The 26561-nt window shown below is 52.4% G+C and overlaps 1 protein-coding gene across 8 annotated transcripts in view; it reads right to left on the minus strand.

The window, feature by feature from the left end:
• LOC102026497 (arf-GAP with GTPase, ANK repeat and PH domain-containing protein 1) overlaps window positions 1–26561 on the minus strand; it is a gene marked incomplete at its 5' end in the record, with an annotated part of 356403 nt that overhangs the window by 176480 nt on the left and 153362 nt on the right. For all 8 annotated transcript variants that reach the window (XM_005395317.2, XM_005395320.2, XM_005395319.2 and 5 more), the window contains 1 exon segment: window positions 9868–9972. In XM_005395317.2, the coding sequence (XP_005395374.1) occupies window positions 9868–9972 (105 nt within the window).

Genomic DNA, 26561 nt, shown 5'->3' on the forward strand with positions numbered 1-26561 from the left:
GCTGAGTATGGACTAAACCTCCACAAACTTGAGGCTAAATAACTCTTTCCTTCCATAATTTTGGGTGTCAGGCATTTTGTCTCAGCAACAAGAGAAACGTAACCAAGACAGAGGGAAATAAAATGAAAATATGAGCGAAGTCCAAACGTGAAAGTGAAAAGCCACAGAACAGTTGCTGCTCTCTGTATGGTGGATGCTGTGGAGAGATTCACTGCATCGTGCCCTTCTAGCGGCACGGAGCAGGGACGCAGGTCTCTAAGTCAGGGGTGCTGATGGAAGCCGGGGAACTCTAAGCCTCCCCTCTGATGCCTTCCCGGATGGGGAGGTGAAAGCCAAGGCTGAGGCTGGAGGAAGCAGGGCCAGCTGAGCAGCCCTAGGGCGACTGATCTTGGAAGGTAAGAGGGTGAGTATGCAGGCCAGAGTCCCAGGCCTGTACCGAGTCAAGGCGTAAGACCCACAACCGCAACTGCGGGTCCCAGCCCAGTGTGCCTCCTAACTGTCCACCAGACAGACTGGCCAGGAGAGGAGCTGAGGCCGTGCCTGGAGACCCAGGGAGGGGAGGTAGCAGCTCTTCAGCAGAGGAGCTGGGGAACATTCCGGAAGCCCAAGATCCAGCGCGCCTCAGCCTCATTCTCTGCATAAAACAAAAGGAAACAAAGCTTTGCCTGGAACTCTGTGTGCGTGTGTGTGTGTCTGGCCCCAGGTGTATGTTCAGTTTATTTTCACACCAACTACCGGAAGCTGCCTCAAATCCTCCTGTGGCATGTTTATCTTTCCGTCACTGTGACAAGTACCTGAGAGAAATCAACTTAAAAAGAGAAGTCAGAGGTTTCAGTCCACAGTCGCCTGTGTCCAGGTAGAACGTTGTGGCAGGAAGGAGAACCTGCAGAAGGGAAACACCTCACTTCACGGCAGCCGGGAATCAGGACAGGGAGACAGGAAGAGGCTGGGGATCCACGTTCCCTTCCAGACTTGTCTCCTATGACCCACTGTGTTCTAAATGTCCCACCTGCTCCCAAAAGCACCACGGGGTGGGCACCAAGCTTCTCAACCTAAGCCTTTGGGGGACACTCAAGGTCTGAAGTGTAGTGAGAGGCAGGGCATCCAGTGTGACTGCAAGCTGGCAGTGCCCACACACCGGGTCCTCCAGGTGACTCACACACCACTGGCTGGGGGTCAGGTCTCTCTGAGAAACGGACCTGTGCAAATGCCTGGGTGTCTGGGGAAGCAGAGGACTCATGTGGACTCAAGGACACCCTGAAGGCTGTTCCAGAAGAACTTTGGACTCTGTTTCACTGGGGCTGCCTCCTGCCTTCCTGACTCTCACAGCACTGCTATGACTGCCCTACCGTTAGGGACCTGCTCCCACCTGCCCTGGAAACAGGCAGTCCAGACTGGAACAGAAATGTGGAGGTGTCGCCTTCAAGTTCGTGGTCTTTTGTCATAGCTATGTAATTTCCTGATTCATCTCTAAATGGAATTTGGGGAGCTCACTAGTGTTTTTAGATGTTGTGGCATTTGTGCAATGCTGTGTGTGTGTGTTTGTATGTGTGTTCTTTCCTCAGCTCACTAGACAGACCCACACTTGTGGACTGTAGAAAGGCTCGGGGATCCCAACCTCACAAGAATCTCCAAGGCAGGGACAGGGCCATCCATGGTGGGGTGAAGACCCAGGCCATCACATAGCAGAGATGCCGAGGAACCTCACAAGCCAAGGATCTGGGATGGCCATGTTCTAGGCAACATGGCCTGGAAGACTGAACAAGGCCCACAAGCCAAGCACATGCCAGACCCCGGGCAGAGTGCGGGCACATGGCACAGGTCTGGGTTCCATCTGGCAGAGCAGACAGCCACGGTGGGGGAAGGGCGACAAAAGTATACCTGTGGGACAGGTACGGTACCAGGTGGCAAATGCAGTGCCAGGTTGGGAAGCGAGAGGCGGATGGAAGAACAGTCAGACCTGAGGGCAGCTTCCGGCACTGGCTCACGGAAGGGGAGCAGGTGACATAACCATGAATGCAGAGGGGACGGTGCTCACTGCAGCAGGTGTCGCACACCCACTGTCAGGCCGCTCTTCCTGGCTTCTGGGGTTTCCAGTCACTCCACCGTGTGCCTGGCCCTGCGTCTGGGAGCTTGGGCTTTGGACCTGCCCTCCAGTCACCCACACAGGAACACCTCTGACTTCTGCAATATTCTGGGGAGCAGCGAAGGCTCCACTGAGCCCAACTGAACTCTCTCCCGCTTGGTAAACGTGGGAAGTGGGTGCAGGCGCCGACTGAAGATCACGGACTCCAGGCGCATCCTCCAGCCAGTGTCCCCAGCCGATGTGAGGAGGGTCTGCATTTCAAGTGGCAGTTACCAATGGTGAGGACAGTGGGAGCAGATGCTGCCCGCACAGACTGGCTTCCTCGCCCTCCCATGACTTCTTCGGAGAATGCCTACTTAGGATGAACCCTCTCCCGTCTGTGTGCTGTTTTACCATCAGAACAGAAATGGACTTTCCATCTGATTCTGTGACGAGGAACTTACTGAAATCTGCCTTCTGATGACAACTCAGAGGGTGAGTTTGACTCTGTTGACTTGGAAAAAACAGAACCAAAGCCCAGCGGCAAAAAAAAACCTATGGCTTTGCGTTGGCAGGGGAGTCCATGCCCTGGACTAGAGGCGGCTCTGCCTAGTCACGAGTGTCCTTTCTGGGGGAAAGCTCCAGCTCTGTGTGTTAGGGAAAAAGGAGAGACCCTCAGTTTTCACCCTGGGCAACAGGGAGGAGAGAAAACTCAGCTAAGATGTTTTTTCTTATTTTGCTATTTTGAGACAGAATCTTACTACATAGTTCAGGCTGGCCTCAAACTCGTGGTGGTGATCCTCCTGCCTCAGCCTCCCTGGTGCTGGGATTAGAGGCCTGCGCCACCACCTGGCTATCTAGGGAAGTTTGTAAGACAATCCACGCACGTTTTAACCAGGGGGGTTGCAAAGCGTGGGGCTGTTCACAGGAGGAAGGCCCAAGAACCTGGGCCACAACTCAGCACCAGCTGTCTCGGGCAGGGCCCCTCTCTGCCCTCTGTGGACCATGTGGCTGCTGAGCTCATTCTTACAGGGCCACTTAGAAATCTGGCTGGAATTTCAGCCGTGCACCCAACGGCCGCTCCCGACACGGAAGATGAATAGGTGGCTACGCTGGACTGTGAAGCCCTGAGGTCCGAGTTCTTTCTCATTATCCCCTTCATTTTTCTATCATGGTGCTCCCTAAGGCTCGCATTTAAGTCCACAAAAAGGGCATCTGAGGATCCCAGAACAGGCCGCCCTCCGCCAGCTCCAACTATGATCCAGCGATGTGTCTGCAAAGCACGAGATACTCATATGTATTTCCCCCAGGAAAGCTGCGCAGGTAGGGCTTTTAAAGGACCCGGAGATGTACGGTTTTTCAGAGCAACAAAAAGGGGAAAGCAGCAAGCTGCAGAAGCCAACACACTTGCCTTTTATGACTTCGATTTTATTTCAATGCTTGGGACCATCCGTGCTAGGAAGGAATGAGTGAGAGAGGTCCGTTCTGCAGCATGGGTGGCCAACTTGACCCGGCCAGCCGGGGACTTCCGTGGTTCCAGCAGGCCAAGTCCTAGATCTCAGGAACGCCCTCACTCCGGGTAACCCGGAGCAGCGGGTCCCCCTGCTCAAGCAGCTTCAGCCTTCCTCTGGCTGGGTTTCTATCCATCTGTTCTCGAGACTGAGTTCTCGGCTTCATTTACTTTAATAAGAGCATCCTGAGAAAGACATAAAGATGAGCCAACTGGATGGGGCTTTTCCGGGCCCAGCCTGGGGCCCAGCAGGTAACTGGTCCCACGAGGCAGCTTTCATCTCGGGACAGGTTCTTCTTCAGAAGTCCAACTAACTCCATTAGCTTGAGTTTGTTAAGAGTTTTTGGTGAAAATTTCAGAGTCCCACACTCTTGAGAGTCGCAAGTGACCTAGAAAAAGCTGTGATCATACTTCTGATCCAGTGAACATGTTCTTTCTCCAGGTTTCCAGAAGAGACACCTAGTACGCAGCCTCTCGGCACCCACCCCCCACTTCCAGCCAGGCCAGGCCAGGCAGCCCAAGGCCCTCAGGATCCAGCTGTCCAACAAAGACTGCGTCCCCACTCTGGGCACTGTCTTGGCCATTCCACGCCTCCTGCCCCCCCCCACTGGACCCTGTGTGCTACAGCTTGTGTCTAGATGTCCCCACAAAGCTTCATGTAGCCATAGATGGGGCTTTTTTCAGAGGGGGCTGAGTCTAGAGTGTGTGACTGATTCACGGTACAATGCTACAGTTAAGGGTACAGGGATCAAGGATGGGTGATTACCAAGCAGTTCATTGATTGCTTTGGCACTGCCCTACTCCCCAGTAACCTGGATACAATACAAGGGGCAGAAACAGGCTTGTCTTGCCCCGCTTGCTTGCTTTTGCTGCCTTCTGCCTGCCAAGAACCGTTTCTCCTCTGCGACGCCCCTCTGCCATGTACCACCCATCCTGCCTCGGAGCCAGCTGACCATGCACTGAAACCTCCACCTTTTTCCCTTTTACTTTGGGTGTCAGGTATTGCGTCTCAGCAATGACAGAAAAGTAACTAAGACACTGTGACCACAGTGGGCATTCAGTCTGGCAACCAGTGACCTCATCCAGAGCCTAAGTCCACCACCATTTCCTCCCAGGGCCCGAGCGCTCTGTGAGGCAGCTGCTGTCAAACCCTGGCCTTGAGGGAAACCAGATGCGGCAGGAGTGAAGGGCGGGGTGCAGACTTCCCAGAACCCAAGGTGGCAAATCTGCAAAGCACAGGCACGGCGTGCTGTGTGTCTGGGTCAGCTGCATGCTGCTCACTTCCCTGATTTCAAGGAAGCTGTCTTTTCCCATGAACTGACCATCACAGGCTATTACAGGCTTGGAAAAGGACACACAGGCTGAGCTGCCTGACAAGGATCCCAGGGTCACTGGTCTTCCAGACCGACTCTGCAGGACCTGAGCAGGGTTAGAACAGAGTGATGCTTGTAGAGGATGATGTCACGAAGCGGGCTGAGGCCACAGAAAGCGGGGGTGGCAGCAAAACAGATGACAAAGAACGAGGAGGTCGAGACATCAGTAGGTGGGGGGTGACCTCCCGAGGGACCCTGTCCAGTAGAGGTCCTTGCCCCCCCCACTCTTCTGCCCATACAAACCGGGCCAGGCACCAGGGAAGCCACTGGCCTTGGGACAGTCATCAGGGTGCTTCTGCTGCTGAGCCTCTCCTGCACACAGGGGCCTCCCAGCCTCGTGCCGGGCTCCTCCCGGCTGTCACCACGCCAGGTGTCCCCAGTCTCACAGCTGCGGAGAGCACGCCATCCACCGGGGCCCCAGGAGCTCAGCGCTCAGCCAGAGCCACGCTCCGACTGGCAGGTTTGTCACGGGGCTGGGTTTGCTTTCTGCCACACGGATGTGTGCAGAGTCACTGTCTGGGGTTGATACTTGGCTTTCATGCCCCAAGGATGTCACCTTTTACACCGACACTTCCATGGAGACCCATGTAAGAAGCGGACAGTCTCTGTTTATCTGTGGAAGCCCTGGGCTCCCTCCAGAAGGTCCTTTCCTGACAGCCTCCAGGGATGACACATTTCCAAATCCTCACCAGTGTTTGGTGTGTTTCCGAAATGACCCGGACTGGTCAACTCGGGTGCCCCGCTGCCGAGGCTGCTCTGCGAAGCAGGCACACGAGGGCACTGACATGCTGGGGACGGGCGGCAGGAAAGGAAGTGGTGGGGAAGGGTGCCACAGAGTGGGGTGCTGGGTGGCAGTATTACCCTGAAGTCCGCACCTGCCCTGCACACCTCTGGCCTCCAAGTGCCAGGGGGCACATGGTGGGCACTAATCTGGGAAGGTACCTGGCTAAGGATGCAAATGCCAGCTAGAGCAGCCCCAGCAGGGGTGTCGAGCCCCTAGACCCAGCTCTCCAACACAGGCCAACCTCTGGGCATGGCCAGCAGCCACGGGCACACTCATGCGGCAGAGAGAGGGCAAGCGTGGTGATGGACCCCGACTCCATTTCCTGCATCTGGCCCTGGAGGGATTTCAGTTTTGAGACAACCGTGAATGTTTCTTGAAGGGCCACAGGGAAGAGGGGGCAAATCACATCTCAGAGCCCGCCCTGGGCTGGCTTTTGTTCACATAAACTTGGCTTAGTTCTCCACTCCCCCTCCAGCCTTGCCTTTGTACCAGACGCTCCTCCTGGCCCCCACAGTGAGCCTGATTCCCAAGGGCAGCGAAAGCTAAGCAGGTTAGGAATGTGCTGGCACCCTTTGGAGAAGCTGGCACAGCTACCTAGCACCGGTGAGCGCTTAGATCTTTGTAGCGAACTCTGCCTAAGATATCAGACCGTTCATCCTGGTCCTTTTCCTCGGCTCCATGGAAAGAAAACCGGCTGCCAGGTACAGCGTGTGAGATCACAGCAGATCCCTACTCGGGGGGCTGCCAAGGAACATGGACCCTGGACCCTGGTACCTTTGAGAGAAAAGGTGGTTGGGAGCAGCGCTCTTGCCAAGCAGGTAGCATTCTGCTGCAGTACCAGGGAGGGAGTGGTTCTGCTCTACTTACAGGTTAAGGTCTACGTGTAACGACGCGATCGAACTCTAGAGAGGCTGGGCGCCGGCCCCAAACCCTGAGAATCAAGCAGCTTCCAGGGGTCAGATAAGGTAGTGTCACCAGGGTGAGCTAGAAGAGGTCCAGCCCACAGGCTCTGACATCCAGGGCCATGCATTCTGACAGCTCTCCCTGACGTTTAATCACTTAGCTCGCGTGTGATCCGCGAGTTACAGTCCTCTCAGTGACTGGCATGGTCTATCTTGGAGGTCGCCCGGGAAGCGGGGGTTGCCATGAGGTGAGGGTTTACCTAAGACCATCTGGGTCCACCAGCTTTTGAAACTTTCCAGACTGAAATAAATGGTACAGACTGCTTTAAGACTTGAGCTAGCAGCACAACTGCATATCCCCCAATTTCTTTTTGCAGAAAGTCTGAATTCTTCCAAGAGGCATCTCCTTTACTTCCCCTTCCTAGAGGAGTGCCTGAGTAAGTCAGCTGTTCTGGACTTGCAGCTTCCAACACCTCAGAACAGATGAGAACATTCCAGACATCTGACAAGCAATACACCTGGAATCTGCCACCCTCCACACCTTCGCTCATAGCAAGGTTGTGGGAATCCAGTCAGTGAAGGACTTCACTGACCTTCAAGCCATCTCTCCAGATCCTAGGAACTCAAATGCATCCCTGGGCTAAGCCGCTCCCTAGGAGATACGTGTGTATCCTTGGGACTGTGTATAACCCTCTTCTGTACTTCAGTGATACTCACGGATAACTAGCGACAAGAGGAAAGATGGAATTTGCCAGCACTGAAGGACATCACAAGGAAAAGTCAGTGCACAGGTGTATTTTTGAAAAATGGACTGTGATTTTATAATCAAGAGCTTGCTGTGGAAGTAAGCAGCATTTGCCATCCTGCAGGAATTTTCTGGTATGTGGTGTTGTTCCATCTTTGACCCTGGGCAAGAAACAAGCAACCCTTTGGCTGATCTAGGCTCGGTAGGTTACTATGTGGTGATGAGAAATGTTTTGTCAGTCAGATCTCACTTTTTACTGGTCAGGGAGTCCTTGCAAGAGTATGTGGATGACACTTCTCTTTCTAAGGTACACAGAAGGCACTGGATAATTAGACCTTTGCCCTGACAGGGTCTTAGGGAAAACAAAGCCCCCAACAGGGCATCCTCCCCTGCTACGGGGCAGCTCTGGGCAGAGAAGCAGTAGAGACCTAGCGCTGCCTTGATCCTGATGGACGGAAGCCAGGAACGGAAGAGGGATGCAGGCCTGGAAAGACCCTGGCAAAGGGGCAGCTCCGTCCTGGGGCCCTCAGGGGCACATATTCCATTGCTGGCTTGGAGGGCCCCTGATGAACCAGCTCTACTCCCAAAGTAAACTGGCAGCACAGTAAAGAATGCCTGTTTCTATACAGACATACATCTCCCTCCAAGCGCAGAAAGAACCTTTGTACCTGCATAGGAATACGTCTATGTATCTTGGACAGGGACATACTCCTATATACTTGTATGCTCTTTACGCATAGTGGGATTATACCCCTATAAACCCACCGGTAAGTGGAAAATGCAGGTGGAAACCCCACTGAACACCCGAACGCACTGACCATCCTTTGCCCATACGTATGAGTCACCTGGTCTACTGCAGTCATCTGCAGGACCCTGACGTTAGCTTACACTTGGGCAAGACCATCTAACGCAAAAAGCCTGCTGCGTGTGAAGTGTTGGAGAGCTTGTGTGACTCACTGGCTACTGTGCTGAACGTGAAAAGCAGGGCGGCGCTACAGGCAGCGAACGTCAAGTGGGAAATCCTAGGGCGAAGGAACAAATCAGGGACTGTGTACGCCTCAGACATCCACTTCCTGGTGAAGCTCGGGAGGCATCGCCGTGGGCAGCGGACGCAGGCCAGGGGTGCCCATGACACACCTATGGGTCTGGAAGGCGGAGCTGTTGCTGTGTGACACGGTGGGAAAGGGCAATTCACCCAGCAAGCAAATTACGCCGGGACCACTTGTCACCTGGCGTGCTGGAAAGGACTCTTTATTTCAGATAAAAGCTAAACGTTATTTAGAACACAGGGAAAAGGCCTTTTGTGCACTGTCAGGAGATAAACTGATACAATTCCCCCAGGAATTTGGTAACATATATCCAAAGCCATAACAGCACACACACTCTTCAGGTCAGGAATCAGATTACTGGGGATTTATCCGAGGAAAATGGACAAGGACGCATAACACAGAGGGAGAGAGACAGACAGACAGACAGAGACAGAGAAACTGAGAGACAGACAGACAGAGAGAGAGAGAGAGAGAGAGAGAGAGAGAGAGGGAGAGGAGGACACGGATGTAAAGTTCTTTATAACAGTGAAAAACCTTAAAGTAAATGTGTTTGCTAAGTGTCAGTTTTAGAGACAGTGCTGTCCCCGAGCGCCTGCCCGCAGAGTGGAGCACTCAAACGGGGTGCACACGTGTGTCTGCTAACCTGGAAAGGTGCGTGTGGTCTAGCGACAGCGAGGAACGCAGGCTGCAGCCCGCATCCAAGCTTGTGGGACACAGAGGCCCTGACACACAGCTGGCTGAGTGCGATCTCCGAAGCTAAGCCGCCACGCTCGCCAGGGGGGGTTTCACCTGGAGGGTGACACTGACTGTCACTCCATACTGCGAACTGTATCTTATCCGACATTTTTAAACTTTCTCTTGTATCTTTGCTCTCTTACAGGGAAAACTGCACTTAGTTTTGGACCGTTCACTTGGTTTTTGCCCGACTTTCACATACAACATACTGCAGTATTCAGCAAGTGTCCTCGGTGTCTGTGGCCCGGACTTAACCCCGTGATTCGGTATCACATCTGAGTTCTCAACTGCATGGAACTTCTTATTTCTGTTCTGACCTGCTCAGAACTGAACCCTGAGTTCACATATAATTGTCTCTTTCATTCTAGATTTTCAGATAGGTGCATTCTTTTCTCCTTTCTCTTTTACTACTTGCTCCTGTCTTTCAACTCTCATTTAAATTTAACTTCATCTGCGCGTTTTATTGTAATTCTCTGTGGATCTACAGAGCTGAAGATCAACTGTGAGGGAGGGGACAGGGGAGAGAAAGACATATGGTCTAGTGGAGTGTGAGGGACAGTATTATTTATTTCATGACTGAGCAGGAGACCAAACACTACTTTCACTTCAAACACAGGCTCGAGGCTCTACTGCTGCTAGCCTCCGCCGCCCCCAGTGTTCCGCGGAGGGCTGGACCCGGTGACTGTCGCAGCGGCTGTACTCACATGCAAACTTGGATGATAGGTCAGCACGCCATTGTCACACAGGGTGACATATTTCTTCTTCCACTCTTTGTTCAGTGACTTTCCACTTCGCTTCAACAGCATGCCCTACGAGGAGAAAGGATCCAGATGTAAAGTCTCACGTAAATAGGGAAACAGCAGCAGGTACAAATGTCACTGAAACATGTTTAAACTTTCTCTGCATCTTTGCCCTCTTAAAAGCGAAACTGCACTTATGTTTGGGCTGCTAATGTTGTTTTTACCTGACTTTCACATACCACATACATGCAGTATTCGGCAAGTGTCCTCAGGTGTCTGCGTACCCCGGACTTAACCCTGAGATTCTAGTGAACGCCGCGAATACGCCATTAACACCCCAAATCTAGCACCAAATATCTGGATGTGCTACTTGGTACCTCTCATATGACGAAGTCATTAGCAGATAGGAAACACCTAAAGGAATGATGAAGATTCCTAAACTTCCCTTTCTAAGAACAACTCATTAACTGTATTCTGACCCAATATAACAATTAATTCATTTTACGGTTTCCTTCATTTCAGATTTTTAATTAAAGAAAACTGAAATCCCACATGAAGACTGTAGCAACAATACTTAACAAATGACTTCTGTGTACTAGGATCTGTTCTTGATGAAATTAAAGTAGCTCTCCTGGCAAAGCATTCACAATCTGACATTAGTACGCTTTTGGGGGGCCACATTCAGCCCGCTGTTCCCTGAGCAGCTGATGCAAACATATTCCTGCTTTTAACCAGCGATTCCCAGCCAGCTCCAACTTCGTTCACTGGTTTCCCCTCAGGAAGGAAACTGCCTGCCAGTTCCAAGCGGGATCAGGCCCCAGCCAGGACCTCGAGCCCTCTCTCCCAGCCTGAGCGTCCCCGCCGCCTCACCTGCTCAGCTCCACTCTAGCATTCACAGCATGCTCCTCGGCTCGCCTTCTAACTACCATCTTTTAATTCCTGTCCACACACAGCAAGGAAAATGGGAGAATCTACCCGTTCTTCTCCCCGCCATCTGCTTATATAAGCTCATACGAAAACAGTAATGACCAAGAATGCTTATGATTAATGCTAGTTAACTCACTCAGACCTGAGAGCTTCAAAGGAAAGTTACAAATTTTACCATATACTAAGGCGACCTAAGAAAACAGAGGCCCACATCTCCTTTGGAATTCTTAGCCGTTTCCACTGACCTCTGAATCTACTTTCCCTGAAGAATGACAGTATGAGACAAAATTAGGGAAGGATTCTCACATGGTATAACTGAGTTCAAGCTCCAGTTACATTGCACAATACTACTTTTTATTTACTCAGATCCTAACCAACTTTCAGAAACATAATGGATTAGGAGCCAGCTCTAGAGAGCATCGCTGCTGCGGGAATATATTTGAAGATTTGAAAGGACTCACACATGAATCTCTGGAACAGCATTTCTTTCCAAGTTCTTTGTATGTAAGGAAAATAAGTGGCAAAACGTGCAGCATCTTGATTTCCTGAAATCGAGATCACTATAAACCACACAGGGCACTGAGACCAACCCGAGGAACCAGGCCTAGAGGAACATGTGACTAAAGGGGCAAACCGAGGCAAAAAGGGCTGCATTGCATGGTCCCAATTAGTGGGAGAAGTGGTCACCACTAGAGACGCAGTAATAAATAAGCAATTGCTTCAAATCATTCAATATCCCTCCCCAGTGGGATTCCTACGATTTTGAAACTTAGCATAACAAAACCTCTCCCAAGTTCTCTCGTGGGCTCACATTTTTCTATACCCATTTCAGATGGAATTCCAACAATACCAGGGTGAGGGGGTCACTGCCACGTCCCTAGAAGATCAGAGCTGCTCCAGGCTTCACAAGGCTTTGTTCCTCCCCCTCACACAAGCGCCAGCGCAGCGCACACCCCTAGGGCTCTGCAGATGGACTGGCTTGGGGGCGCTTTCACGAGCACATCCCACACTCGTAATTGCCCTTCCACCAAGGAAGGCTACAAGGACTTATTTATTAGGGAAAACAGTGAGTGTGTGTGTGGGGGGGGCAAGGGTCCAATTAGGACACATGTGAGGAGGTAAGCCCATCATTTTCTGGGGAATGAAGTTAGGTTGATTTACTCTGATGCTAAGAAAACAATGTCTTGCTATAGGAAAATCCAAATTTTGACCATTTTAATAATTGCTATGGTTCACTGGGAGAATGCAGCTGGAGTATGAAGGCAGTGGGTCTGCGAAACCCGCGTCCTGGAGCCGTATTCTCAGCCCCAGGCTTCCACAGGCCCCTCATGGGTTTATGACGTGACCCTGGCCCCAAGGATTCCAGGCGGCCGAGAGCCACCCACTGCCCTGCCCACCACGGACAGCTTGGGCTGCACGGGACAGGACAGGGGTCCCAACTACTGTCCTGCCATCCTGCCTCAGCCTTACCGGGCACAGTCACATTTGTTCTCCTTCCGGCGGTGACAGTCACAGGCAGCAAAGCTGCGGAATCTGTGGCTCCCGCCCTGCGGCGAAGACTAAGCACAGGGGCAAGGGACTGTTACTAACAGGAAGTGGCCAGTCAGCCATGACCCGCTCTTTGCAGCTGTGACCTGCACTTGCTGTGTCCCTGGGCGGAACCTCCAAGGGTGGCAGCCATCACCCGGCTCAGTACCCGAGGTCTGGAGCCACTGGTTGCCCTCCCAAAGCACAGACACAAAAGCTCAGGACCTCGCCACAAGCACCTCTGTGACCCAAGTCCCCCCTGCAAGGGAAGCAAGGCTCCAAGTCTACAGGGAGAATGGCTGCTCCTCTCAGTTCACAGAGAGCTTCTCCAACTCCCCTGGGAATGTGGCTAGACAGGACCCTTTCCAGTGGGCCTGGGGAGCCCGTTTTTCACTCCCACATTTCCACTGAAATAGCATACAAGCTTGGAGAGAATGAACGACGCTACTCAAAGATGACACCAAGACGTCCTTCAAACACAACGCATACGTCTCCGGAGGACAGGACTCCTGTTTCTAAACCCCAGAGTGGCCTGGAAACGCTCCAAACTGTCTCAGAGGCGGGCGGGGATGTGATGGGGGGCAACGGGTGCCGGGCTCGGTTTTAGGAGCGAGTCCCAGGAACAGGCGGCCAGGGGAAGCACAGAGTGGCTGGGCGGAGGAGGCCTCCAGGGTCGCTCTCTATCCTGCGTGAGGCTGTGGCCCAGACACTGCTGCCAGAAAAAACTGGATCTGTAGTTGCCAGCTTTGACGTTAAACCCAAAATATAAATGAAGAGTAAAATATAAAATAACAGGAAACAGGGAGAGACACCTTTTTGCAAAAGGAAAGGGACCAAGAGCTGGAGGTGGGGGAGAAAAGAGTTAAGATATGTGATATCCACGACCAACTCACCACGAGGAATGGAATCGTTATGCATGGCAAACGTGGACTAAAACAAAGCAAAAACTGAAGAAAAGGAAATGGTAGTAACAGAGCAGCGGACAGAGGCCACTCCAGATACGTCTGCAGGCTGCTCGGGAAGGCCTGGTGTCTCTGGCCAAGATCCTTGGGGGTTGGTTGCGGTCCCCCTGACCCTCGGCCAGCTGACATTCCGGCGGCAACAGAACCTGAGCTCTCCACCAGATATGCCACCTAGCTCAGCCAGCAGCCTGCGCAGAGCCAGCCTCCCCGGCACCAGCCACAGTGCTTCCTCTCCGTCTCACACCACCTGCGTCCCCCACGCACACTTCCTGACGGGAAGGCATCTCAAAGGCTCCACGTTCCACAGGTGCGGTGCTGATGAGCGACGGAAAGATGGTTGAGCTTATCCAACGTGTGCTGAGGACTCTTCCTGTGCGGGGCTGATCCCTCAGCTGCACCAGCCTGAACGCTCATCCTTCTCTGCTCCCTGCACCATGACAGTGGCAAACCCTGTGGGCTGCTCCTTTTAAACTTCTCACGGACATGAAGCCACGCTAGAAGATGACAGAGGCTGGAAGGCTTCTCCTGTCTAGCGACGATCAGGCGGTGGCTCCATCAGGGGTACGAATGCTCATCGTGATGCCAAGTCTCCTTGAGTCCCCATGACCCGGGGCAAAGCTGCACGGTGGCACGTCAACACACATCTGCCGTCCATCTTTCAGATGCCACTCTGGGACATGTGAGGACTGTCTCTGCTCAGGACGACTTCCTGTTGACCGCTATGACACAAGCCCAGAAGGCGTCCGGTGCCCTCTAACAGTCAACGGAGAGCTCATGACCACCTGATGAAGGTGAGTGTGATTATCCTCGTGTCACAGGAGAATGCCAAGGTCAGAGGTTGTATAACTGGTCCACCTTGCACAACCCGTGTGGTCGTGTCCGTGTCCTCGAAGCCAGCTCTCAGGAAGCAGCTCTTCATGCACTCACGCTCGTGTGTACAAACATCATTCCTGCTCACTCCGGCCTATCCTAAGCTCTCCTAACTCACAGCCCCGGTGGAAGGGAGGGCTGCTATCTACATTGGCTTCTGCTGTGGAGCTAGCAGCTTGTCCTTGCAGCATGCTCAGGCTCTGTCCCTGGTTTTCAACCCTGGAGTTAAGAGAAACTGACATTATGATTGTTTTCTCAAATCATTTGGTTTGGGGTGGATTCGTGGGCAGCTATCGGTAAGGAAAACAGAACCAGCATCCTGTCGATTACAAGGAAAACAAGAAACATGGAAGGCTTGGGACCTGGCAGCTGGTGGGGGTTGGCAGGACCCAAGGATGTCAGTGAGGGCTGGGGCTGGAGATGGAGCTGAGCTACGCTGGTGCACCCTCAGCGAACCCGCTGCCTGGGGATGACCGTGCAGCAGGGGTGCCACGTGTCGCCCAGGCTGTAGGGTTTCCACACTGCATGCTAAGGTGGCCCTGGATCTGTGAAGCCTGGGAGAGGAGCGGGCAGCACAAGGGAATTTCCAAGCAGAACTAGCGGCTTGCCTGGGAACCAAGGTCAGATCCAGGGCTCATGGTAGACCGGACCTGGGAATGGGGTCCCTTCCAGGGCGGCAGTCAGACCCTTCCAACTAGAGAAGATCTTTGCTTGCAGACAGAGATCTGTGGGCTGGCTGCTGTTTAATGGCACGGACTGTCCTTCGATGTAAAGTCACTCACAGGGTCTTAAAGCAATGTGAATACTGTCTTCAACTAAAACGCATGGAGAAGGCTCAAGACGGAAAGCAGCCCTGGATCCTGACCCTCAGGCCAGCAGGAGGTGGGGCTGGGACAGTGGCAAATAGAGGCCACTTCTCATGGCGGGCTGCAGAGCGGAACCCAGGTCCCAGGACGTCTTCCAGGAGCAGAATTCCATCTCCTTGGTCCAGTGCAGGGTACATCAGGACGTGTGCCCGCTGGGTCACAGAACTGCTGTGGATCAGCAACTGCAATGAAGAACAGCCAGCACTGCCGTTCCCCTGCCTGGGTCCCCACCGTACTGGGTGTGTGCGCATGCATGTGTGTGCATGTGTGTGCATGCATGCAAGAGAGAGACAGAGAGAGAGAGAGACCTGTTGTGCTAAGTATCCTGGTGTCCAGATGGTGAAGACCAGACCTAGGGAGCTTCACTGACCTGTAGGTTCGGGGTAGACAAAGAGATCATGTACTTCGAGCCTGTGGCCGGTGCTGCGGTGGCTTTGGGATGGGCTGTGGGTATCTGCATGTAGGTACCCACGACATCACTCGTCTCGAGAGGACACAAAACCCAGTCCCCAGTGGCCATGCCTGGGGTGGTCCTGGGTTCAACTTCACTTGCAGGACATGGCAGACAGTATGTGGTCCCTGTTGAAGCCCAGCTTTGACAGGGGCCTGGCTGCTCCTGCCCTTATGGTCCTGAGCTGCCTCGAAGCCACAGTGTTCTGCTGGGGAGACCATGGGAAGGTGGGGCGCCCTTGAGACTCTTGGGGGGCACCGGGCACCACACAGATCCATGCCACGGGCTTCCCCATGTTGACTCTGGCCACCCCAGCCATTCTTGCGGAAGCCGCAGACACAGGTGCTCAGGAATGACTGAGTTTGGGTGATCTGGGCCTCAAAGGTTCCTTGGGCAGCCCGAATTCCTGACCCAGGGAATCACGGTACGTAACAAGCTCCTGCTGCCTTATACCACTGAGACGTGGATTAATTACCTGGCAATGGAAAACCACAACAACAGCACGAGGCAGGAAGAGAGGAGGGCCGGGTCACACTGCTGCCCTGTGAACGCCCACCCGACCGAGTGGGAGCCTTTCACATCTTTTACTTGTTTGCACAGCGAAAAATTAAAGGCTTTGTGACACCTCAAATTACTCCTCTTATCTTCTGCCGAAATGGCCTATGTTGATCTAATTGCCACCACCTCGTTAATTTCCCGACGCTTCACAGGGACTGTGATTTTAATGATCTACAACCAAAATATCACGATCCCCAGGCTGGTCCATGTTGCTTTTGCTCAGGGACCCTTCGCTGTGGTAGAGCAAAGCGCAGAGTTGTCTGTGGCTGTGATCTCTATCTGTCATGTGTACTCTTTGTCTAGTCCCAAGAGGTCATTGAAAGCCAAAAGCAATGTTAAGTGTACAAGCTTTAAATAACTTACAAAGTTAATGTAATGAATGTAAGTGCTATCTGAAATCCATCACTCTGTGTTTGCCACAGCCCCAAGCTGTGATAAAACACCACTCATAAATTTATATTAAAACTCTGCTCGATAGCAATTATTTACCAACACAGATTTATTGACTGCATTAGAGACTGGCGGTCCTACCTGGGTGAACCGTCTTTGTTTAGGGTCTGAGGGGCCACTCAGTGCCGGGCTCTGCTCACACAGGGACTGCCTGACATGCAGGTGCAGGACCGGCCAGGCTCCTCTGCAGCACTGGACGCAGGCCGCTCCGAGGAAAGCTCAGAAAACCAACAGGCCTGGCCAGACCTGGGCTGCACCTGCAGCCGGCGTTTCTCACCTGTGAGGTCAGCACACCAGGGGCCATGCATGCATCTAAGGGAAATCAAGGAAAGCACACGTGTACTTTAGTGATACAGATGGAATTACCCTGAACACTCTTGCCTAAGTTTATTTTAAAATTTTTATTTATTTATTTATTTGGTACTGGGAATGGAACTCAGGACCTTGCACTTGCCAGGCAGGGGCTTGTGCTGCTGAGCTATATCCCCGGCCCTTGCCTAAATTTAAAGAGACAATAATTTGTCATGGCTTAAAAATAACCACACAAGTTCAGGAATGCTTATGTTATATTACCATTTAACTGGGTGCCTGTAGCCCCAGTTGCTTGGGAGGCTGAGGGAGGGTGATCTCTTGAGCCCAAGAGTTTGAGACCAGCCTGGTAACACAGTGAGACCTCATCTCAAAAACATACAAAACAGGGCTGGGGATTTAGCTCAGCGGGGCTGGGGATTTAGCTCAGCGGCAAAAGCGCCTGCCTGGCAAGCGCAAGGTCGTGAGTTCGGTTCCTGTTACCGGAGAAAAACCAAAAAACAAAACAAAACAAAACAAAACAAAACAAAAAAAAACAAAAAACATACAAAACAAAAAAGTGCCAGCAGGTTTTTTGTAGCTCTGCAGTGAATATCTGCCCTGTGGATCTCTCAGTGTTTCATGATTTGCATTCACACTATTTTTTTTTTCCCAGCACTGAAGGAGGCTGAGGCAAGAGGATTGCAGTTTGAGTCCCACGACAGCAACTCAGTGAGTCCCTGTTTTTAAATAAAAAAAATACAAGAAAAGGGCTGGGAGTGTAGCTCTGTGGTGGAGCGCCTGTAGTCCTGATCCCTAGTACTATAAGAACAAGCGATACCTCTGAAAGGGTTTTCATTGTAACAGTTAACCGTCTCTATGAATTTCAAAATGTCTCAGAGAAAGGCTGACATCTCTAACCAAGACTCCAAAGGGTAGGGCCGTCACTCACTCCACTTTCCTATTCGTGAACACTTCTATTCTGATTACAACTCTTCCAGGCTGGGGATGTAGCTAGGAGTTGAGGGTCTGCCTGGTGTGGGAGAGGCCCTGGGCTTGATCCCCAGCACCACAAAAGGAAACAAAACAAAACACTCAAAGATTTCACCTTGACATGCCAAGCAACTTTCTGTCACCACGGCAGAAACGCCTGAAGGAATCAACTCTGTGAGGAGGAAGTCTTGTTTGACTCACAGCTTCAGAGGTGGCAGTCCATGGCCACTGGGCCAGGTTGCTCCGGGCCATGGCAGCACAGTACATCACGGTGGGGCATGTGGTGGAGGAAGCCTGAGACAGAAGTGGCCGGGGTCCCTGTGTCCCCTCCCGGACCACGCCCCAGTGACCTCACTTCCTCCCACTCCACCGCGTCCCTTAAAGGGTGCCACAGGCAGGGACACTGACCCATGCCACAGTACACACGTTAAAAGCTGCGGCTGACTTGTGCCAAGCTGATTTTAAAAAATCCTGCAACGGAGCGCATGAGTGGATGGCAAGGGGACAGGATTTCACCTTTAGAGACCCGGATGGCAGAGGAGTCTCTGAGGATGTTCCTCCCATGGCCCCCACGCCCGAGCTCTCCTCATACCTGACTCTTCCAGAATGGACAGACAGCCTTTCTGCTGTGTAAGGTGACAACAAATACCTGCTTTGCCTGGATCAGGCAGGACCCAAGGGCACAGAAACCCATGGCCAGAGCATCCGCCATACCTTGTTCCTGGGCCCTGCGTCCCTCACCATGCGTGGGCCTCATCCGCGCTGGATGCTGCGTCCCAATGGGGATGTGCGACGCAGGGCACTGAACGCAGTTCCCGCAATAGGAGCGCGCCACGCCCTGGCCTCCTGCACAGACTGCCAGCATGGGGCACTCGGGGACCAGGGTGCACACTCCCACCTTGGCCAAGTCTGACCTCCGCCTCTGCTTGCCCGTCAAGTTGATGGGCCGAGCTCCCCCGCCTCCAACCCTGCACCACACAGGCAAGTGATTCACGGACGATCAGCTCTGTGGCCTGCAAAGCCTCAAACGCCTCCTCTCTGGTCCTTTACGGAGACTGCTACAGGCCGAAAACTGTGTGAAGCAGCCATCAGCACTCCCTTTTAAATCGCCAAGCGCCATCCTTGCTCCCGGAAGTGCCCTCGTCCTTACCCTTGCTGCATCTCACACTCAGCCCATCCCAAATGGACGCACGGACTTTCCTCCATGTACTGGAGGTCCTGGGGCCTGGACCTCCTGAGCTGGTGCTGGCTCCCCGGTTCTTGTATCACTAGCTGCCCTAGGGTTCATCCCATAATAAGAATCATGCCAATTTGTAGATATTCTTAGCTCTCAGACCATCGAGCATTCCATCCATAATCCAGCACCACAATTAAAATAATACGCTGCCCTTTAAGGTGACACTGGGCAAGCGGGGATGGGTGACCCACATCTTATAGGGTGTAAGGCTTACCAGAAAAAAGGCACAGTTAAGAAAAAGTGACACGACCCGGGACAGACCGGGGATCAAGACAGCTTGCCTCTCAAGGGGCAGAACATGCCCTTCACTGAACGAAGTCAATCGATCATGCAGAAATCACTTGCTGTGTGCAAGAAAATCATCCCAACTAGCTGATGTCGCCAGACCTCCCTGAGTGGAAGACCAAATCTACACGCCTGGTGCCTGCACAGAAGTTTTGGCGGAAGGAGGTGGGCCAGGCAATCTGACTGCTAGACGGGGGCCTCGCCACAGCTGGGTCACCTTAACTTTCTATCTGGTTGAAAGTGTTTTTATAGAAACAGCAGGAACCCCATCACCGAGCGCCTCTCTTAACCGGTGATGCTGCTCCACTCCCCGCCCTTGCCCTGTAAGAACCACAGCTGGGGCCCCGAAGCTCTTGCCCCCCTAAGCTGGGAGAGGAGGGCGCAAGGATGAGGCGATGATTCTGGACCTTTAACCAGCTCCCTGGCGACCCCCTCCCCTTCTGGTTAGCAATATTTCTGTCATTCTGCCAGGTTGTCAGGTACAAAGGGTTACACTTTAATTGAGCTGTCAGCATCGCCAACAAGCCTACAAAGCCCCGATTATGCACGGCGGGGTTAGTGACACACTGGTTATTGTGGATGCCCTATTTGCGAAACCCAAACCTGCGCCACACACAGGTCAGCTCACCCGCACGACCTTCCTGTCATTAGCCGCGTCTATTCCTACCTCACCGCTGAGAGAATCACACGGCGCGGGCTTCAAAGCGCCGCCCGGGACTGGATTCGACCAGGAGCTAATCACCCACAAATCCAGCTCAAATGGCAATAATTGGCTAAACTGCTCCCCTCTCCAGAGCACAGCAGTAATTTGGGATAATAAAGACGAGAATTATTCAGCCAACTGCCCCGAAATGTATGCTTTGTGACCGGCACACTTCACATTTTAATAATGATGGGCAGAGAACCCAATTTAGTGCAGTGTCAACGGAATAACAAGACCAAGGGACAAGGACAGGGAAGGGAAAAAAGTTTGTTGTGCTTCTCACCCCGTTAACAACCACGCTGACGACGAGTAATGCTGGAGAGTTACCTGCAGTTCACTTCGGGTCTGGGTCACACGAAGAAGTCCCGATCAGACCCGGATGCGAATCAAAGCTGTCTTAAGGATGGGTCCCAAAATAACCAATGAGGCCACCGTACAGGGGGACCCAAAACAGACACGCCAAAAAACAGCAAATGCAAAGCCCTCTGCTACTCACAGAAACTAGGAAAACACATTGTCCCCACCAGGCCTGACAGATGTCGTCTTGATTTTTCTAGTTAATACTCTCACTTGGTCCTCTCGTTTTTCTTCCCCTGCCCCTGTCTCTTCTGTCACTGATTTCCAGCACCAGGGAGGACAATATCAGCACTGCTGCTGGGTGACACCTCCGCAGCCGCCTCTTGCTGCCGCCGCCCGGGGTCTGGGCCTCCGCAGGAGGCGCTGGAGCAGAACCCGGGGACCCCTCCTCCTGCCCGCCCCGAAGGGCACAGCCGCAAACACCCGCAGGGCTCACTGAGCTCTGCAGATGGACGCCACTCCTCCCGGAGCTAAAGCAAATTAAACTGCGCAGCAGCCGTCTCGCCAGGACGTGCCCCCAAGAGTCCAGGTTGCTGACAGAGGCAGGCGCAGAGGCCGCTGTGGCAGGCACTCGAACAAAGGCTAAGGGTTTGTGGGTGGCATGGTGCCCACGGGTAAGGGCAGGGAGGAGCCCTGCAAAACCAGCAGCAGAAACCCGCTGCCTTCCAGCAATGACCCCTCCACGGAGTCCTGCTTGCAGAAATCACACGCACACGGACCCTGCATGGATTCTCATGGGGGCAGGGAGCTCCTCAGCTCAGGTCGGACCCATTACGATCAGAAGCTGACACATCGGGCCAGCCACGAAGAACGTTTTATATCTGCATAAATATTTAGAAATATTTGGTGTTCTGCATCAGATGTGTCATTCACCACCAGTACCTCGCACACATTTCCTCCTCCTCCTGTTCTTTTCTTCTCCTCCTTTCTCCTCTTCCCTTTTTGAGATAGCATCTGTCTGTGCAGTTCAGGCCAGCCTTGAGCTCACTTTGTAGCCCAGGCTGGTCTCGAACCTGTAATGATCCCCCTGCCTCAGCTTCCCAAGTGCTGGGAGTACAGGCGTGCAGCACCACGCCAGCTCCCAACACACATTCCTACACACGTTCTTGGGGTATGACCTGTTTTTGCTTCCCCTGAATTTCTCATTTCCACTTCTGGCCTCTTGTCAACTGACTCTTCCAGGGCTCCACCCACGGCTCAGGTTTTGCTTCGGTGCACCACATTTTTCCCCTGGAAGATCTCACACCCTGTCACACCTGTGCCTGGTGTCACTTGTCCTGACTATGGCATCTTCACCCCAGCAGCCCAGAGACACCTTCACACCTCACCTCCACCTCTTCTGTGTACACCCTCTCTCCTGAAGGTGAGGCTGCCCCTGGGCCCATTCGTCCACCAGGGGCACCACCACTGCATGTGCCACCTGAAGAGCCCACGTGTGGCCGGCAGTTTGTCCTAATGGACATGCACCATGCCACAAACTACACACCAGTTCTATAGGCTTAGCTGGTCATACCCAGTGCTTTTGGAGGCTGAGGCAGGAGGAACAAAAGTTAAGGCCTGACCTGAGCAACTCACCAAGACCCTGACTCAAAACAAACAACAAACAAACAAAACAGAAATGAACAAATAAGGCCGGGCTACTGCTCAGTGAGAAGGCCCTAGGCTCAATCTCTAGTACCACCAACAAGCTTAGTAGGAAAGATAACTTGATACTGATTATATGCTGAAATGATTATAGACGTCATACAGGTAGTGGGGTAACTAAAACACATACTTAAAATTAATTTTACTTGTTTTTCTTTAGTCTTTCCCACTGTGGCTATCAAAAAAAAAAAAAGAAGGATATTGCACATGTGGTTTGCATCTGTTCCTATTTACTAACGCTGCCCAAACCATGCTGGGCTCCTGTGGCCTGGCCTTAGCTTCTAAGTTGCAAGCTCAAGGAAAACGCGAGGGGAGGGACCTTCCCATGGCGCTCATCCTGCACCCCCACAACATGCCAGTTAACAAAGGTACAAGCTGGAAATGCTGGCACAGGCTGTGACCCCAGGCCTGAGGCAGGAGGACTGCCTCCAATTTGAGGCCAGCCTGGGATACATAGTGAGTTTAAGTCCAAAACAAAACAAAACAAAAAAACCCAGTGCAGCAAGTACGCGATGAATAACTGATTAGACCTCTTACTAAAGAAGCCAGCAAAGTAGCAGGGCCAGTGAGCAGGAGAGCTGCGTCCACGCAGTCCGTGGGCTCCCCATCTGTCCAACTGGCGCCCACATACATGGCTCATGCTACACGGCAAAGCTGATTAGCAAAATCACAAGCACCGTAAGTGCTCCCTGTGACCTGCAACACAGGGTGCCCGCGGATCTGACGTCTCTACACAGCAAGGAGCACACACACCCTGATGAAGGCAGCTCACACCTGGCCGGGGTTCTCACGGAGAGGTCCAGGGAAGGAGGGTCCTTGCTTTCCTCCGGGTCACAAAAGAAAAAGGTCTATGTAGCCCAACTGATCCCCAAGTCAGTTTTAACCAGAGCTGGCTGGCAAGGGCTTAGGGTACTTCTGCGCAGTGGGGTCTCCTTCTCCAACCACACTGACGGCAGGCAGCCCCACTGTGTGCTGGAATCAGCACATGGATGAACCCTCTGCTGGCCCTATGGCCACTAATCCCTGCTCGCCAGAAAGATTCCCAGTATTTCTTAGAAATCTGAGCATTTCTGATCATGAACTGATCAGGAGGACAGAGATAAATGGGCATCAGGTTTCTGGAAAACACAATGAATCAGATCAGTGTCATGCTCCCCAGCCACGTATGCAGAGCCATCCAGGGAGGCCAGGGGGCAGCTTCTGAGCTGCCCAGGCTTTCCCTCTGAGAAGGGCACCCGCCAGGTGCTGTGCCAGCCAGGGCGAGCCTTCTAGAGCTTTCAACGATAACAAACAGCCTGCTGTGCGGTGTGTGCCACGGGCTCACCACCACTGTGCGCTGCCATCGGGCACTCCAACTTGAGCAGCTCTCATGCTCTCGGTCTCTGTCAAAACGCGGAGACGCTGAGTTATGGGGCAGGGACCTCCGCAGTTCCCGCCCTCCCACAGGGTACTTTCTAAAATGCCTGAGGTCTCTTTCTACGGACCCCAATGTCTAAACCGGGAAGTGCGAGACTGCTGCAAGCTGCAAAGGAAAGGGTATAAGAGCACGCAGGGCCCTCGCTATAGCCAATCACTCGCGAGGAGCAGGAACCAGGGATCTTGCTGTGCCCCAGCTGCGCAGCAGGGACACGAGGGGGTTTACTGCAGAAAGGGGTCAGCTCAAGCGTCTGAAGTGTCTGAGCTCAGGCAAGGGAAGACAGGCACAGGTGGAGGCTGCCCTGCTCCAAAGAGGCAGCACGTACAGCGGGCGGGGACGGTCGACACAGGCCAGCCAGGGTTGCTTCATTTCTGCCCCAAGGCCCCTATGAAAGCCTTCTGTGCTCCAGGGTGGAGGCTCTAAGAGTGGATGCCATGGCGATCACACGAGAGGAGGTTCTTCGCCCGGAGTGAACTGCAGTGGAGCCTGCCACACCTCAGTAAGACCGGGTCAGGTTCCCAGCAGCGGCCCAGCACACATCTGGAAATGGACCCTGGCAACAAACCACACGCCAAAGGCCTCAAATGCCAAAGTCCACTTACCGAAGAGGGTGAGGTGGCATGTGACAAACCCTCTGACTCATCACATGAAAAAACACTACTGGGAGGGCCCCTCCACAGAAGTTGATTGTTAATCAGGACAATTTTAGGATGAAACGCTGCAAATATGGTGTCAGCAAGTTAAAAATGGCCTTGTTGTTTCAGGGTGAGAATCACTTAGTTCATACTCTATATAAAGTATTGCATTTCACGCCCCATTTGCTGTAACATATTAGTGGGTTCATCTTGTAACAGTGGCCCCCTTGCCTGGCTCAGATACTCAGAGGAGGCGGAGGGGGACCCGTGCAGGGACCACACTGTACCCCAGGTCAGGGACTGGGCACACCTGCCATGTGAGCTGTCAATCATGTTAAATAACCACATATCAACACTTTAGGCAAGGCACTGGGGTCTTAGGAAATACTCACTCACTCACTTTATTTATTTATTTATTTATTTATTTATTTAATTTATTTGGTCTTTTTGAGACAGGGTCTCGCTATGCAGTTCAGGTTGGCCCTGAGCTCACCTTGTAACCCAGGTTGGTCTTGAACTCGCAATGATCCTCCTGCCTCAGCCTCCCAAGTGCTGGGATTACAGGCATGTGCCACCATGCCCAGCAAAATACTCACTCTTTACATACTACAAATCGATCCAGCATTGGGTGCATTGTTCTTCACTTACTTAACATTACCAAGAAGGACAGCTGGATGGCAGTTTTCCTGTACTTACAGGATTGATTTCATTTCACTATTTAGATGTTAGAAATATTCACTAGAAGAAACACCAGCACCTATACTACCACAAGTTCTCTGCAAAGCCAAACCAAACCAAGCCAACCCAACCCAACCCAACCCCCTCCAAGACAAACTGCACAACCTGTAACTAGGAACTGTCTAAAATCCCAGGCACTTGTTATATTAAAAAAAAAAAATCCCCAAATTGAGGAGCAGATGGGTGGGAGGGTATCTCACTTGTTGGATTCCTCTTGACTGAATCCTGCGCATGTCCCAGACACCACTAGTAAAGTGTTTATCTGTCACGTGAAAGCAGAGGGCGTGGAGAAATGGTGCAGACCAGAAACACAGGCAATTAGGAAAAGGCCACTCCCGAGCACTGAGTCCACGAGTCACCTCCTCGGGCCAAACTGAGACAAGAACGAGAAAGTATTCATAAACCAGGGCTTCAACTCCTCTGGGAGAGAAAGTACCCAGGGGATAACTTCGGGCAGAGGTCACGCTGTATTTTCCTTTTTCCCTTGATTACCACAGTGCTTGGAGATTAAGTTGAAATTTAAATTTCTGAATGTATGCGGTCCGGCATAACGCCTTTTCCTTTGTTGCTTGACACTTAGCTTTTTACTGTTTTAATGAGTATTAAGGTTTAAAGACACAAGTTGTCAGGGGCAGGAAGAGGCTGGCTCCCAGAGGACCTGAGACGCAGAGCTGGCATCCAGCCTGGTGCCCTTCCAGGGCGTCCCTAGCCCCACACAAGCTCTACTGGCTGCGGACCGAGCGCCGTGGCATTTGTCTCTGGAATTCTGGCTCTCAGTGCGGTGAGGGGTGGTGACAGCTCGCATACCAAGGTTCACCACTTACGCAGCACGATTTGATTTTTTCCCCCCATTCAAAGGTTGAAGTTTGTTCTGCAGATGAAAGTAATGCCTTGGGGAAAGTAAGTGACTATTGCGGGAAGAAGGCACAGTTGGCTACGGGAATAACCCTGGAGAAGGGGACAACAGAACAGCTAAAGACCCCGCACGGAAAAAATAAGAACCCAGAAGGCCTGACGCCAATGAGACATTTCTGTCTGCGGCCTGGCGGTCCCGAGATGTGACACAGATTTCAGAGGCGACGCTGCTCCCCTTCTGAGGCAGGGAAGAGTACAGGGCTGCAGATGTTAGGACTCAGAATAGCCACTGCCCGTGACCTCAGAGAACAGTCCTGGTGCCCCACTGCCCTGTTCTACTTTTTTACAAAAACTTCTTATGGGCGGAGAGGGAGTTAATAAAAGAAACAATATGTATAAAAAAATGCAAGGTGCCCACAGTACGGCTAATGGGATTTGATGTTGGCTTTAATTTTAATGAAGAAAGTTGCCAGTGGCAACAAGACTGTCAGCCGCCGCTGAACACCATTAATAAAGATCGAGACAACATTAGTGCCCGGCACCAGTACAAAAGGTTCCCCTCGCTTCACGCTGTGCTAAATTGGCTGCCCAATTTTTCTTAAGTGTCCATTCTATTTAGAAGACAATTTATTAATTTTTGCCATTCATTGTCAGTTGACAGGCCATCATTTTGTAGCCCGAGTTTTAGATGAAAACTAATTGAAAAGACTGGCAGTATTTATGAGGGGTATTATTTATCAATTACGGTAGCAAATACTCCTTGCTACCACCAACTTTGATGCCCCTGTCCGCTGGGTGGGAGCCCTGGGACTGCTGGCATTAAAATATGAGTAAGTCTCTCCCAGCTCATCAGCCCATCAATTTCATCGGCACGGGGAAACCACCTTTCGGGCCC

The sequence above is a fragment of the Chinchilla lanigera genome, unplaced genomic scaffold, assembly GCF_000276665.1.
Source record: "Chinchilla lanigera isolate Chin_1 unplaced genomic scaffold, ChiLan1.0 scaffold00052, whole genome shotgun sequence".
In the NCBI taxonomy this organism is placed as follows: domain Eukaryota; kingdom Metazoa; phylum Chordata; class Mammalia; order Rodentia; family Chinchillidae; genus Chinchilla; species Chinchilla lanigera.